The 16,796-nt window shown below is 33.7% G+C and overlaps 1 protein-coding gene across 29 annotated transcripts in view; it reads right to left on the bottom strand.

Annotated features, from left to right (window-relative positions):
* adgrl3.1 (adhesion G protein-coupled receptor L3.1) overlaps window positions 1-16,796 on the bottom strand; it is a 338,051-nt gene that overhangs the window by 145,191 nt on the left and 176,064 nt on the right. For 26 of the 29 annotated variants that reach the window (XM_088612815.1, XM_088612965.1, XM_088612882.1 and 23 more), the window contains one exon: window positions 3,060-3,074. The exons of the other annotated variants lie outside the window; for them this stretch is intronic. In XM_088612815.1, the coding sequence (XP_088468941.1) occupies window positions 3,060-3,074 (15 nt within the window). The remainder of the gene's footprint in view (window positions 1-3,059; window positions 3,075-16,796) is intronic. 29 annotated transcript variants of the gene reach the window in all.

Genomic DNA, 16,796 nt, shown 5'->3' with positions numbered 1-16,796 from the left:
TGGAAGCAATGATTATATTTCAGCTGTCAGAAGAGCATGGCTTTCAAATACAACCTTTCAAATATTTTATTGTAAGTAAGGTCATAAGGGCAATAAACAACATATCCCATCTGTATACTGTACGTATAAATTACAACACATTTTATTCATTAGTGATGGGAAACTTGAAAGGATGATTACAATAGCGTGTAGAAGCACTACATACAGCTTCAGAACTATACTGTCCAATCACAGCTTTCACTATTATTAGATTGCATTATGTTTTCTCCAGCTCAAAGAGCACTTAAGAGAGAAATTATTTAATTTTACAGTCTACATTTTATCTCATCTTTCTTATCAAAGAACAAGTTTAAAGCTACAAGCCACAAACTAAAGTGCTTTTTTCAATAGAGTTCTTACAGTAATCTGGAGGATTTTTAAAAAAGATGAATCAATTTTTTTCCCTTGATTCTGTGAATACATTAAAAAATGAAACTGCGCTGTGTATTTCTGTGATATCTATACTGTACAGTATATAAATTCAAAATTAACGGTGGCTTGGAACTCATGATGATTCATACTGCAAAAGTTTAAATTAAAAAATCTCTTTGGCGGATCAAAATACAAATTGCTGTATGTTTAGGGAAATCATTTTAAATGTTTCATTTTAAATTCTCAGCTGGATAAATTCTACAAAGTCTAATGTAGAACTCATCTATGGAGTGGAAATCTTAGAGATTTCAGATGTAGTAAACATAATCTACTTAAAGACAAACTATTTTCAGGGAAAAAAGTCAATACCTCAAAGGACTAAAGAAAAACATATTTTTGTAACAAATTTGTTACTTAATGTATTATCAGATGTTTACTACTTAGATAATGAGATTTATTACTGTTCATTATTGAGTGTTCACAGGAACATGTAATATTTATCATACACTGTAACTTATATGACTAATAAGTTTAAAAAAAATAGAGGAATGATGACACATTAACAAGTAAAAGGCTAGGAAAAGGCCAGCATCAGTTTACTTGCTGAGGAATTCAAAGTGCAAAGCATCACATCAGAGATGCAGCAGAGGAAGGCATTTCTTCTGTCTGACCTGATACAGTGAAGAAATTAAATGAAAAATGCAATTGTCTTCCCTCCCCATGTGATTTAAGGTTCTGGTAACTTCAATAAAAATATTAAAGCTATTTTGATTCTGCTGGGAATATATATATACAGTATTTAGAGAGCAGTGGAACGTGCATCACATCAGACAGGTGAAGTAAATAATAATGTTGGTAGAAAACATTAGTGTTCTGTAATCCTTTAAGATTAAACACGTAGTTTACTACCACATAAATAATACCTAGAGAGGTCCTGTTGACTTGCTTCAACTATATCAATCTTGACTCAACAGTAACACTGAAAGCAAGCACTTTGAAAGTCTTTTAAAGTAGAGGGATGTGACTAAAATGACAGGCACTTTTGAAGAAACAGATGGTATAGAATTCTATCCAAACATGTGTGGAGGAGAAAATGACAGAAATGATTATTAGAACGAAAACCAGAATAAAGAGAAGCAAAAAAAGATGGCAATGTGCTTCATAAATTCATAAGAGGACAGCTTAATTTACAGAAAATGGTTCAATTAGCACTTTTGCTACTGGGTGCATTATTCACAGGAATAACGATGAGGAAATAAAGACGCAATTGGTAGTGAGAGTGATCAGATTGTTTGTGTGACATTGGAATGGAATTCTGATTTGAATACTACCACATTAATATTACTATCACATATAGCCACATTGTCTACGTGCATGGTGAAATGTAGTTCTCTTAAGTTAGAAAGCACCAATGTAACTGCAATGACACTCTCAATAACTGTTATTGATTAGTTTAAATACTGTTTGTCTAGATTTGCTAAAAATGACAATTAAATGCATACATTTGTGGGGGGTTTAATCAGCTCCATGTTTTGTTATTTATATTTATAACTATATGGAAGGAATATTTTTCAGCATTCAGATACAGACCATGGTACCATGTCTTATCTTTCTGACAGAATATGTAGTCTGTAGTCTTAAATTTAAAATATAGTATCAAACCCAGTGTTTTTGTGCATTTTGACTTTGTCAGAGAAGGTCATAAAATAATTTCAAAATAATTCAGAGTCAAGTAGCTTAGGCATTTTATTTTATTGCAGAAATGGTATGCATGCCTACGAATATAGAAATGCATAAAAATGCACAGTACATATGAAGCATTTGTCAAAAGCTAATTTCATTGTTCAAATTGTCCTTTGCCAGTGGATCAGATGATGGTTCTATTTGATTACCTCATGCTGTCTGTATAATGTTGTGTCTAGTTAGATATGTTCAAGAGGAACATAACAATTTATGAGCTCTAAATAAATCAAATTACATCAGATAACAGTACATCTTTTTGTTTATTCTGCTCTACTTTTGCATTATAGTTATTTTTCATGGTTCATCAATAGTTTTAAAAATACACTGATTTAGATAAAAGCAAGATCTAAATGTAAAATCTATGTTTTATTCTGATAACAACAATAAACACTTCTCCTAGGGAAGGCTGAAATGATACCATTCCTCACAGAAAAGTCAACACGTGGTTATTATATATATTTAAAAAAATTATTTGGTAATATTGTGTACATGACGCAACGCATGTATCCATACAAGGTTTGTATTTCCCAACTGCAAACTCCAATATAATTGGACAGACCAATAAATGCATGCGGTCAAATCCAGATCTATAGTATACAGACCTATGAGACAGCAAGACACCACTCTAGTTCAATTGTTATGTTTTTTTATTACAACAATTTGTTCTCTTTTGTAAGACACAGTTATCCTGCTGTCTGCCACACTGAAATAAAGTGCCTTAAGCTCATTGTGACCACTGACAAGAGTAGAGAATAGTGCATACTCAGCAGCAAAAGAGAAAAAGACATTAAAAACAAATAGGCGTGACAGGACTAATAAGGAACTCAGTCCATTATCTGATAAAGCGCTCAAGTAACTTAACCACATAGAAAAATAAGTATGTAGTTTGAAAGGTATTTAATTACCTTTTTGTTCCACTTCTATTTTAGGCATTGTAGAGAGATAAGGAGGAAAGAGAGAAAAGAGAATAGATTAATGATGCAATAATGGTAAAAGACTTATATTTATCCTACCAAGTGAATATTACTTTTAACCCCAACCTTATTATCACATCTAGGATGTAGCGATAGCAGCCTTTCTAAAAGAATTGTATATCCTGGCAATTCAAAGATTCTTACATATTGATTAGTGTAGAAAAGAAATACCATGCAGTGTGTAAATTCATCATAGTCTTTAATAATTGCAGTTCACACTATATCTAAAATAATATGGGGTACAATATTTATTTTGTCACAAGAAATAAACTTCTAAATTGCTAATTTCATTTGACATTGCTGTATTGTTACAATGTAATATCATCACCCAACATTTCAGAAAAAAATGAGAACATTATTTGCTTTTACAAATATTGAGCTTTAAATTTAAAACACAACAGGGATTTATGTTCCTGTATTTTGAGAGTATTTTGAATATAAGGCCCAAAGCATCCAAAACTTCATCGGTTCAACATTAAACATGTATTTATTGATATTTTGGATATCTTGTTAATCTACCTGGCTTAATATTATGACCCTGTGCCAACACAAGGAAGAATTAGGACAGTGCACCTTCTTCTTAGACATATTTGAGAGACATTCACCCTGTTTGGCTCCACATTGTCTTTAAGAGAGTTAACACAACTGGAATAGTGATGTGACTCTTAATGGCACAGATTTAAGCACGTACCTGTAGGTGCCAATGCAGCTTAAGACTTGTGTGGTCTTTTAAATGAGACTAATACAGTAGGTTAGTCTTAAAATAGTAATGTCTAGAGTACCTATGCCTGTATCAATTGAGCCAATCATCTGTTTAGTTTTGTCATTTGTTTTGAATTTTTATACAGTTGTAGTCAGTGAGTTAAGATCGTTCCAGACCAGTCTGCTTCTTTCATTAAAGGAGGGTGATTCTTTAAGTACAGTACAATGTCATTTATCAAGTTAAAAATCCATTATTCTATCTAATTATGCACAGCTGTGCAGACAATCAAAGATTTTTTAACAGTGCATATTTTTAAAGTCATTACCTGTTCATGATGTGATGCAATAAAATTAAGAAAAGCATTTTATTTTTTCATTTTCTAAATGCATTGAACAAGTACACACACTTTCTTAGTTTCATTAATCCCCAGAGTACAATTGTTCAGGATCCCCTTGCCAGAATATCAGAATAAAATCATAATCAAATCACTCTTCACCATATTGGAACATCAACACTAGTCAATAAAAACACACACTTTCAGAAATATCACACTGAGACACAACAAGGCTTCCAACAGAATTTGGCTGAGTGGCAATATCATCTCACATGTAGAATACTTTGCAGAAATTTAAAAAGAGAATGTATTTATTCTTCAGTCAGGCAGTATTGTGTGAAATTGAAAATTACAGTAGGAAAGTAGATTCCGCACATTTTGGTTCTCATTCTAAATTTCTTTTAAGATCCAACATTTTGTGTTTGTGTTTTCATTATTTATATCTTGAGATTCTGTGAAAAGATAAACAGCACATGTGAGCCAGCAGTCACTTACAGTACTTACCTAATGCCCTTTGTTCCCGTTGAGATAACATTATTTAAGAAACTGACAGAAATCTGTTCTCCCACCTGTTAATCTGTCTTTCTGACACCGTCACGCAACTGTAAATTCATTTCATCACTTGTTCAGATCTGCTGTTATTCTTTTTGATCACATCAATAATATGGCATACATCTTAACTACCGGAAAAGATAAATTAACATAAATTAACATGTACAATGGCATATAAGAAGTTAGTTGCTTTTCTATTTTTAGTTATGGCTCAATATCTACACATACAGTATATTATGTGTCTCATGAAATGTGTAATTATGAAAATAGTCTTTTCTGTAGTTCTCAGAGCTGAAACAAAAAAGGAACATATTCCTCTTATGAAAAATCAACAACATTGTAAACAGAATTTTACAGACATCTGTCTCTGCTTTAATCATCTAATCCTTTAATATGAGATGATAAATTTAATTTTAGTAAATAACTAATTCTCAGAACTGATAAAAATGCTGCTCCAGCTTCCCTCTTTGGAAAACATTTTTTAGAAAATATTATCGAATAAATTGCTATAGTGCACCGAAAAAGGGATGCTGGTAATTCACTGTTGTTTTCACAAAGCACTTCCTAGTTTTAAATAAGACCAATCTTCTTTCTTGCAATGTTAGCATTTTTTTCATTAATTTAGTATACAGTACAGGATTTGACTATTATGTTAAAACCTTCACTTCCAAACAGTTCTTCCCTAAAAACACCTGAAATTTCAGTTCACAGTAAAAAAAAACTATAGTAAAAAAAAACATTTCAAACTTTAGAATGTATTTTTGAATAAAATCTAGCAGTCCAGGGAGAAAACATAATGTCTATAGTACTAAATCACCTTAATCTATTATTAACTTTCAGAAATGGCACAGATAATTGGTTGTTAATGGCTTCAAAAATAATATGTTAGAAATACAGTTGTCCTTGGGCTATTACACTGCAATGAAAGCCAAATGAACCAATAAACCTCTATGAACCAAAAAAAATAATCTAAATACACAAAAGAAATTCATACCTGAAATAAATTAAAAAAAAACTGTTACAAATGAGAAGAGGTTATTTGGCCCATCTAGAGCACTGGGTGTTTAGCAGCCAACTGAAAAGAGGATCTTATTGAATAAGTGAGGGTATAGGCTTAAGCAATATAGCTGGTAGTGTCACAAATTCCTTCCTTTGCATAAAGAAGAGCCTACTATTCTCAGTTTTAAATGCACATTCATATATTCCAGTTATGTCCTCTGGTTTAAGTTTCATTTCTGATTCTGAAGACTACTGGGATTATTTTGTCGATGCCTTGTCAATTACTTGCATACTTGCATTAAGGCACTAAAGAAAAGCTACCCAAATAACAACTAGGGTAAAAATCTGCTTAATATACTCCAGCTATAACTCTGTTAGACCAGAACTCCCTCTGTTTCAAAGGATCTACATCAAATAAATGTTTTGACTGTTCTCTTCCTCCAGTGTAAAACAGAAAAAAGAATTCGGTTCATGATGGGGATTTAAGGAGAGATAGTTTTTTTTTTTTAAATGAGAAACCCTTCAAAACACTATTATTGGATATAAAACTAGAAAGGCGTTTCCAAACAACAATTCACTGAGAACTTGAATTCATAATGTCAAGCACTCAATTGTGTAATGTGTGAAATGCTAATAGTAATGAGTCTTGGGACAATAATTTTCATAATGGCTTTTTTCTCTGAACAACAGCTTGAATAATACCCTTTACTCTATCATCCTGAAATGCTCTCTTAAAACTGGCTGATTTAGTTACACCTTTTTGGAAAAAAGTTTCCACGAATTACCACCTTGTGCCCTGTGCTTCTGGGATGGACTCCAAATGACCATAACCTTCAAAAAGATAACCAGCTTTCTAATAATAAATGAATAAAACGGTAAATGGATAGTAGTGCAGAATAATTCAATGTAAATTTTAATATTAAGCAGGAAGCAATATTTATATTGTGCAGTAATCACCATTGGCTTGATCAAATCACAAAGTATTGAAAGGGGTTTCTCAAAAACTTTCAACTGTACAACAATATTTTACTGATCTTCTGATCTTTACTGATTATTTTCTGCACCAATCCAGGATAATGAAAAGATGTATTCTGAAAGTATTAATTCAATACTTTTTATCTCTCAGGGCAGAACCAGCATGCAACAGATGTATACTTTCATATAAAAACACAGAATATGAGAACCCTGATATTAGTCATTGGATACAAAAAATTAAGACAAAACTTAAGGAAACCTCAACAATGACATTATATTCGGGTAACAACTGACCAAGAAACACATGCCACCATGGTCAGAGAGTACAACTTTCAAAAACATCTCTCCATGCAATATTCTTCAGAAGCAGGAACTTTTAAAACTGTAACTATTCAGCAAATCTCTAGGATAAATATTTAGTCTGGTGCCTAAAGTCCATCTAATGATCGGAGACATATGAAGTCTCTCCGCCTAAACTATCTTAAATTGGACCTCATTGAACAAAAGAAATGCTGAATAAATAAATGATGAGGTTTTGCAATTTCACACCTGGGATTTGCCTCAAGCAAGGAAACAATCAAATTGTTGCTTGGTATGTTTTAACCCAAACTGCACCATATTATGTTCTGCATTCATAGAAAGAAAGCAACAACATATAGAGATAAATAATAGTTTATGATGAGGAACAATGTCTAAAAGTATTCATTAAGGTTCCCAGAACCGCATTTATAGGTTATCACAATAAGTAAGTCTATAATGGTTCCAGTGGTTGCTTTCAGGTTCTAATCTTATGGCTCTCTGAAAATCAAATCAGCAATCTAAGACCAAGGTCACTTCTGGATCATTCAGGCAAATAATTCAGTCTCAAATAATTTTTCTTGTACAACTGATTTTCATTATAAGTGATGTGGTAGAAGGTCTAAATGTAGTGCTTGCCCATGAAGCACAGAGAAATAAAAAGTCATTTAAATGAGAAGATTCTTACACATCGTCCCTGTAATGTGATTCTGTCCTGCTGTCTCCTTGCTTACTTAAGGGCTAGTTAGGTGCTCTTAATTTGCATAGAAATAGAATGAAATGAATAGAATTGAAATATGTAACCTACAAATAAGCAATAGTTACATCCAACAGACATTACAGTAACAATTATTGTTAAATACTTTTATATCATATTTTCATATTGTTTTATTTTTTACACACTGTTTTTATTTTACAGTAAATCTGAGTGTCAACAGCAGGGTTGTGAAACCAAAGTTCATGATGGTTTACAAAGAGGCAGCATGTAAACACTAAATAGTAAAGGTCCAAGCACAGAACACTGTGAAGTTTCCTGAGTAAGTTGGACCAACATCTAATTTACAAAAGTTGAGATTTAAAAATTAGTTTATGTTAGCCATGCTGTCAATGACAAGAAGTATCAATGAACCTCCACTTTTTCCACGCATTGCAGTAGGAGGTTTAGACTTCACAGTATCAAAAGCTTTCCAGAATAACAGCATACAGTACATCAAAGGATCAAAAAGCAACATCACTCATGTACCAAAAAACAGGTATAACTGTGGGAAGACAGGACAGGTGAAAAAAAGTAATATCTTGACTACAAGGTAATTATTAAGTATTATATTGTATGTGCTATATGGATTTGTATCTTTAGATTTGCTAAAAATGAGCATTGTTAAATAATAAAAAATAAATCCTATTATCAAAGACTTCAAATGCACATTTCTGACTAAATGGGACACATTATCTGCATTTGTAAGGAAACTGAAAATGGCTCCACTTTAATTAATTACTCAAGTTAGAAGGTTATAAAACATGTGATGTGCCTAAGGATATGCAAGAACACGACCACAATCCTTAGCTATGATTAATTCAGCTACAGTACATAATGATCTACAAGTCCTAATGATCTTGGAGACTGCTCATGTGACAGGTACAGTGTTTTATACTGGATCCAATGGCACATGTGAGATATCAGAAAAAGAAATATACAAGCTACTATATTCTTCCTATTCAAGTGACAAATGAGTAGAGCAAAAACTGTTTAATATTATTTAGTTTTCTATTTCAGACTCTTAAAACCTGCATAATAAATGTAGACGTATTTCAGATATTCTCTATCAGATCTGAACATCTGCCAAGGTTATCCTAGACAGCCTTATTAGTAATGTGACACATCAGGATTCTGCATTAAAGCTGGTGGTCACATGAAGGCCCTGAAGTGCCAAATTACCAATTAGACCAGTAGTTTCAGCACTCAAGGTTTGAAACGCCTCATTCTATGAATGCAACTGTAAAGAACAAGACCTGATAGATTATACTTTCACATATAGCTATTAAGAAAGCCGTTTTCACATGCCCTAGTTCACCTAGAACATCATAATTTATACAACATTGGTAATCATGCCCTTCCTTTGCAATTACATATTCACTGTGCTATAAAAACATTTTTGCTGCCAATGATTTTTGCTGCCCTGTGAAGCATCCTAAATGAGGTTTTAGGCAATGTTACACATCATATCCTCTGATAAGAATGGTTACTGCACTAGAGGATTAGAACCTGTTATTCAGCACTTTGTCCTATGAAATTCTTAAATGATAAAAGCAGTACATGTCAGTTTTGTCCTTTTAATTACTGGCCACTTTGCATGTTTTGTAATAAACCAGGTGATAAATGTATTCTGATACTGTACCTCATACTGTAGTACAAATGCATAGTTTGATTTTCTAGTTCATTATATATTAATTTTTGGTTAATTAATTGTTAAAGTCATGTCATGCTTCTGTTTTCCAAAAATGTACATGGCATAATCATTTTGAGTTTTATTTAACAGTGACATGAATTGTGCATTGAGGGCTGTATTTGCATTTAAGTGTTTATTTTACATATTGAGGGATGAAACATGAGCACTAAATAATGGACAGGTTCTTCAAGATATGTACACAATGTTAATTTACACAATGGTAATTTTAATATAATTATATTTGAAGCAGAATATATAGAATGAATCATATTTTATTTACGGAAGTTAGTGCTACTTAGCAAACGACCTGTTTTCTCTTTAAGCTGTTTTCTTAGCTTAAAAGAAAAATGTGGAATTTTAAATCTTATGTAACAACTATTCAGATCAATACAAAGACCCCATTTAGTAGGTTTTGCTTACCATATTATTGCAATGCAAGAAACAGTTCAATGAAGAAGAGACCAAATATTCCTGATTTCAATATTGCAAACAAGACAGGCTAAATGAACTCTCTTTCTTTGATCTAGTTGAGTTTTGAGTTCTCAAAATCTTCTCAAATGCACTGATAGACTGAAAAGGGCACTACTTCAGGGTCAATGTATAAACTCATACAAGGTCTCAGAGGTGAAAATTCTAAGGAGATATTTAGGACTTAAATAGGGAGCACATCTTCACACAAAAAGATGTACAGTAGATGTGCTGTCAAGCCATGTTACTGAAGCTAACACTTTGTGATCATTCAAGTGGTGGGATGAGATTTTAGGATTAATTTACTACTAGAAAGCAAATCAACACTATTGACTGAATGGCTTTCTCTTAGTTGCATTTTTTCTTCTTTGTGCCCTCTGATTATGTGCTTATATAGCTACAATCTTTTTTTCTGTATTAGTGGATTGTGGTCTGAACAATCAAGATGAGAAAAATCAACTTTGTTTAATCTAAACCAAATACCTTTCTTTGTGAATCTTAATTATTACTCTAAGTTTGATCACATCCCACTTTTTGGAGCCATTGGAACAGCAAACATTTTCTGTCCTCTGACAAGTTGTCAGACAATCAGCCACCTCGTCTTAGATTTTCACCTGGATCGTGCTCTTCAGCTTTCAGTTTTCAAAGCTGTTCACTGCCTTTTGACTGATTTTACCCTCTATTGCTAGAAGTGAAAATTTCACAGCAGTTTTCAATGATATAATCCTCCATGCATACTGTACATTTCTACTTGCTTAGGACAACTTCCATGAAATTTACCATTTGTACCCCCATATGACAGTGTGACTTTTAGTGTACATACATATGAATACCATAAAAGAATAAAGATGATCGACTGAAAACATTATTAAGACTTTTTAATAAAGCTGTTTGTGACTTTTCTGAATTTCATATTTCTAAATTAGAAAAGAAACTACTCCAAAAAAATCATATATACAGTATATAGTGCATACTGAGAATTTAGAAATATCATTTTTACACACCAATGCAACTGAATAAAAAAATACCAATAAGCTTGTAAAAGTGATTGTAAAAAGCTATATTTAAACATTTATAATAAAGATATGTATATAAACAAAGAATAGCAGAAAAGGATATTTTGTTAATATAGCTAATGATCCCCATAAATTCAATTGTCACATATATTTATTGAAACACTGTGATTCTGTGTGAGAAAAAATGTAAATGAAAACTGAACACATAAGTCATTGTAACAAAAGGAAAAAAGTAATAAAAATACTTTCATATCCCATCACTAGTATCTTCAATCATCCTCAGCTCACTTTGACTGCAAAAAAACAGCAAGTCAATTTTTATCATATAAAAAATAGCTTTTCAGTTTTTCTTTTTTACCAGATTCAGTATTTATTGCTAAGGGTCTAGCTGACACTTTAGATGACTATTAACTCCTGAACAGGATGAACTTTGTATGCTCTTGTGATTTTTGTAGGAGTTAAAAGCAACTGCTCAGTCTATATTGCAGAATTCTCTTGTTTTACATGACATTCCACCTGAGTTGCTGCTGCTAGTGCCAGACTAGTATTCCTTTTATTATTAAATTCCATAAATCTTTAATTGCAAACTAGTTCTTTTCAGAGACACCAGTTCCAATTCAGCGTTTTCCTAAAAACGTTCAGACCCATTAGAACACCCGGGTTTTAGGCTGTATCCCAACTGTCACACTACGCCCTAAGCCCTTCCTTCAAATCCGCACTTCTGTGATGTTGCGCAAGTGTGGACTTCAAGTGCACGAGTATTCAAGGACACATCGTTATAAAAAGTGTAATAGGACACCCTCGCTTGACGTCACTTGCTGGTTACACGGCTCACGGTTAACATGCTTTCTGTTGTTGATGCTGCTTTTTCAGCGGTTAAGTGCATGTCGGCAGATATTTCTTTAAATAATTTTTCATTCTCTCCTTGCAGCTTGATGAAATTGAATTTCATTTCCTGTTCATTCATGTTGAGCAGGCTCTACTCAAAACGGGCTAAGTAAACTAAGGAAAACCAGCAATACCAGGCTCTGTTTATTCAAAGCTTTCTATTACTAAAAGCAAATCATATAATCTGTCCCAGTACCACCTGAATATTTTATTGTTCATGGCAACTTCTCTCCTCTTTGATAGGTTAGAGCATGAATCGAGGGTAATTCCCTTCAGAGAAGTCCGCTCTGATGTGGACTTCAGAGAAGGGTGCATTAAGGGTGCATTGTTGGTGCTCGTGAGCACCCTTGTGAAACACAGATTTAGAAATGGGACACCCTAAGACCTTGCGAAAACGTACATACGAAGGACACAGAACTGCAATGAGCATATTGGGACACAGTCTTAGACTGCTATTGCAGTGAAACTCAAATATACATATGACACTTAATACATAATAACTACACATGCTTCTTGATGGGCCAATCAGTGTCCTGTGCAGTTTCTCTTTAGATGGAGAATTTATAACAAAGGACATTCAAGAACATTTTTGCTATTCATTTATGAAGTAAAATAATTCCTTGAAGAAGTTCAAGTAAGTAGCTGTGTCAGCATGCACAGGCTGCAAAGGAACACACCTGAAGAAGGCTCCACAGCCTGTGTTTCTTTACTTCTCTTATCAGCACGGAATAAACCTTTACTTGATACTTAGTAATTCCTTGTGTTTCTATTGCACATTTCATCACAAAGGTGTACTGTTGGTGTAACTGACTCCCTTCTCTGGAATGTGTTTAATTAGCATCATTTTGTTTTTTAGGACTTTTTTATTTTTTTGTTTTCCATAATTAGTAAAGATATTAAAGAAAAGTCACACCTTCACTATTTAACACACAAAACCCTTTACTATCTGTTGTCTTATGTTTTCGTTTACCTTAATAAATAATTTTAGTACACTAGCTCTAAGTAGAAGGGAAAGCAGCCAAGCTGCAAGCTATAGTTGCACTAAGTCACCACAACAGATTAGAAGGAGACAAGTTGTAAGTCCCTATAGAAAATCTACCACTATAAATAAGATAACAGAATAAGGATGAATGAGACATTGGACAGATAATGGAGCAGCTGTGAAGCAAGAAAAAAAAGAGAGATCTGCTACATATAGGTAAACTGAATAATAATTAATTTGCTTTTCATCCCAAAGGATGAGAAGGTTCACTTCATCTACCACTGAAATGCAGCATCCATATGATTGACAAGCAGCAGCCTTTTAAAATCATACAGTAAGGATGACACCTCCTACAGAACAGTGTCCCCTGTAATCGTACTAGGATGAATTAAGAGTGAAGCGTGTCATCTTCCGGTCTGCCAACACCACTTGCCACAGCATCTTAGTTTTCCTTGGAGGTTTTCCAACACATTATATTGACTAGGCTCTTCCTTGCTTAGCCTCTTAGTTTCTCAGATTTAGATCTAAGATCAAGATCAACGCTGCTTAAAGAAGTGGTTAGCATGGGAAATATTAATTTCCGTCACATAAATTGGGGAAAAACATCAGAGATTTCAGAAACTGACACAAGTAGACTTGAATAATTTCATTCTTTGCTTGTCAGAACACCTATTAAATGAACGGGATGTACTAATCTAGTCTTTACAAACAATCCAGAGAGAGGAAAACAGGGGTTAGAGAAATCATCCCAACATGTCTCGCTTTGAGGTATATTTATAAACTTTACAGGTAGAGTCCAGAGAAAATGTTTATAATTTACAATTTTAAGTAAGCATGCTACAAAAAGATGACACAGCACTTAAAAGTAGAATGGGATAAGTGAGATAAAGTAAGGAATCACTGGAGAACGGATAGCAGCAGTTTAAAGATATACTGCTTGAGGCAGAGAAGAAATTTAACCCCAAGAGTAAGCAAATCAAAGACTAGAAAGCAGTGGCCCGGGTGGTTTAATAAACAAATTAAGAAAAATGTACGAAGAAAAAAGTTTACAGTTTTTTTGTTTGTGACCCCTATTGGCTTATATCAATACACCATCCTTCCATACAGTTTGCATTGACCATCCACTACTTTCCAAGCTCCTGTGACCTCATGGACATTACACATTTGCCTATCTGTGATCTTTAATTAAGATTAGGAGTTGCATCTTTGTCACCTTCATGCTATCTTGGTTTTCACAGGATGGGTCTAAGGCTAAATCTCACAGAAAGCAGGATGTGAGCTACACAGACAAAGCAGTCGGGACACAAGTTAGGTGAGTTCAGCTTCAATCTGACAAAGTGACAACCATTACTGAATTATTAGTCCTTGACACAAAAACATTGTAAGACTTACTGATTTGGAACAAGGGGTTTGATACAAGGGCCACTTTCTATAGTATACAAACAGAAGAAATCTTACAGGGCGTAGAAGAAGTTTGAAAAAGGTACATGGGGACAAAACCCAATCCTCCATACCAAAAACACTGTTCTAAGAGCAAGATTCTCTGGGTTCACTCTACCAACTGTGTTTTTTTTTCAAGGTGATATAATAAAAATTAATGCATTTTTCCTGCTGAAGAGAATTACTCAAGAGAATAGAAAAAAGATAATTAAAATCACTAGAGATCTTTTTTTTTCATTCCTCATACTAGTCCCCTGTAAACTGTGATCAGTTACAGTCACCGCTTCTTTATCGAGCTTTATCAAGCAATACTTGAAGGACATGCTGAAGAACAAGTGTGGATATGTGAATAATGAAGAGCTCTGACCATGTCACCTCAGTGTGAGCACTATCTCACCCTGCATGCTCCATTAGTGTCACTGAGGAACATGCTGGATTTGCAGAGTTATTTTGCTTTTGCAAGGAAGTTTTTTTAGTGAAGGCTATTCACAAACCTTCCATATTCACTTTACCTATGTAAGGTATTTCCTTCTACTGGCACAAATTATAAATCTTGATTGTTTTTAACAGTGAAGAGATAAAGGGCACCACAAAAATATTTTATATTTAGATTTGCACGTGGTGGGTAATAGCTCTTCTCTGGGGACTGACATTTTCATTTTAGGTTTCTAAGGGTTTATATTTTAGAATTTTAGGCTTTAAACCTCACCTTTGTTTTAACTGGTGTCTGCCAATGCATGGAAAGGGCATTACACAACTGGCATTTTGAATTGTTTTGAACCTGAGAATGCAGCAACATTAAAGCTTAAAAATATCATACACATTTTGGAACCCATCTACCATTTTGATTATTTATATTTCTCTCTGACTTGTACTGTTAGCAGCCATATCACCCTGCAACTCACAACTGGCAACCCACTGAAGCTAAGTAGGTGTGAGCCTGGTCAGTACCTGGATGGGAGACCTCCTGGGAAAAATTAAGGTTGCTGCTGGAAGAGGTGTTAGTGGGGCCAGCTGGGGGCACTCACCCTGTGGTCCACATGGGTCCTAATGCCCCAGTATAGTGATGGGGACACTATACTGTAAACAGGTGCCATCCTTCGAATGAGACGTAAAACCAAGGTCCTGACTCTCTGTGGTCATTAAAAATCCCAGGGCGTTTCTCGAAAAGAGTAGGGGTGTAACCCCGGCGTCCTGCCCAAATTTCCCATTGGCCCTAACCAATCATGGCCTCCTAATAATCCCCATCTATGAATTGGCTTCATTACTCTCTGCTCTCCTCCCCACTAATAGCTGATGTGTGGTGAGCGTTCTGGCGCACTATGGCTGCCGTCGCATCATCCAGGTGGATGCTGCACATTGGTGGTGGTGGAGGGGAGACCCCATTACCTGTAAAGCGCTTTGAGTGGAGTGTCCAGAAAAGCGCTATATAAGTGTAAGCAATTATTATTATTATTATTATTATTATTATTATTATTATTATTATTACTTGGTAACTATCGGGAACATGAAACATCAATAAAACTACCCATATTTATGGGATTAGAATTATATACTTGGGCATTGGAAGAAATAAAAATGTTATAAGACCTTTAAATTTAATCTAAATTAAGTGTATATGTATAATTATTTACATTGTATTTTGTGACAGGTTATTTTAGTTTGAGTTCTGATGTTCAGTAACCTACCATTTTGCAGCAAATCTGTAACAAAATAAATCAACATAATCCAAGTGGAAAATGATTCTATCTTGGATTGAAGATAGCAAAATATGGAAGAACAGTTTTAATCGAAGTAAATCTAGAATTATATGGCTTAATGCTTTCCCAATTTTATATCCTTCTAGTATCATATTATACTATCGTTGTGCCTTAGGCTTCAACACAGTACATGGGAATTGGCCTGTATTTAAAAGAGTCGTACATGTGGCAGTTGATACACCTGCCTATTCACAGAAATTATTTTCACATCTGAATGTACAGTATTATACCAAATTCATACTGCAAAACCATCAGTTAATTAAAGCTACTAATTTAGAAATACATCATTTTAAAAAATAGTATTATTATATATTCATTATTTTGATGAAGGTGATACAATTTTCTATACAGCATGATAATCAGCTTTTTATTTAGTAAAAGAAAACATTATAATCAACTGGGAGTAACTGAAAAAACAGGGCTTTTGATGAAAAACTTCAGAATTGTCACTCAAGACCTCACAGAATAACTCAGGTGGCTTTAAAAAACAATTTTTGCTGGTAATGGCAGACTTATATTGATTTCCTTTTTTATCTGTGAAACACAGAGCATTCCAGGTCATTGGGAATTCAAAATACTAATCTTTAGGAAATATTTCATTATGATTGTAAAATGTAAAAAGTAATGAAAAGACTAAAGTAAGCCCTGAAGTCTAAATACCTGTAATTCTTATACTTTGGATATTAATAAAAAAAGTGATATATACAGAACAATTGAATATTTATCTATGATGCACTGATAGAAGCAGGCAGTTGGACAAACATAATTAGGATACGATCACTATCTTAAGAAGACATGATGTAAAGC

Source organism: Lepisosteus platostomus, chromosome 1 (genome assembly GCF_059453375.1).
Source record: "Lepisosteus platostomus isolate fLepPlt1 chromosome 1, fLepPlt1.hap1, whole genome shotgun sequence".
Lineage (NCBI taxonomy): Eukaryota > Metazoa > Chordata > Actinopteri > Semionotiformes > Lepisosteidae > Lepisosteus > Lepisosteus platostomus.
Note: the sequence above shows the minus strand (reverse complement) of the source record. Positions and strands in the feature narration are given on the sequence as shown.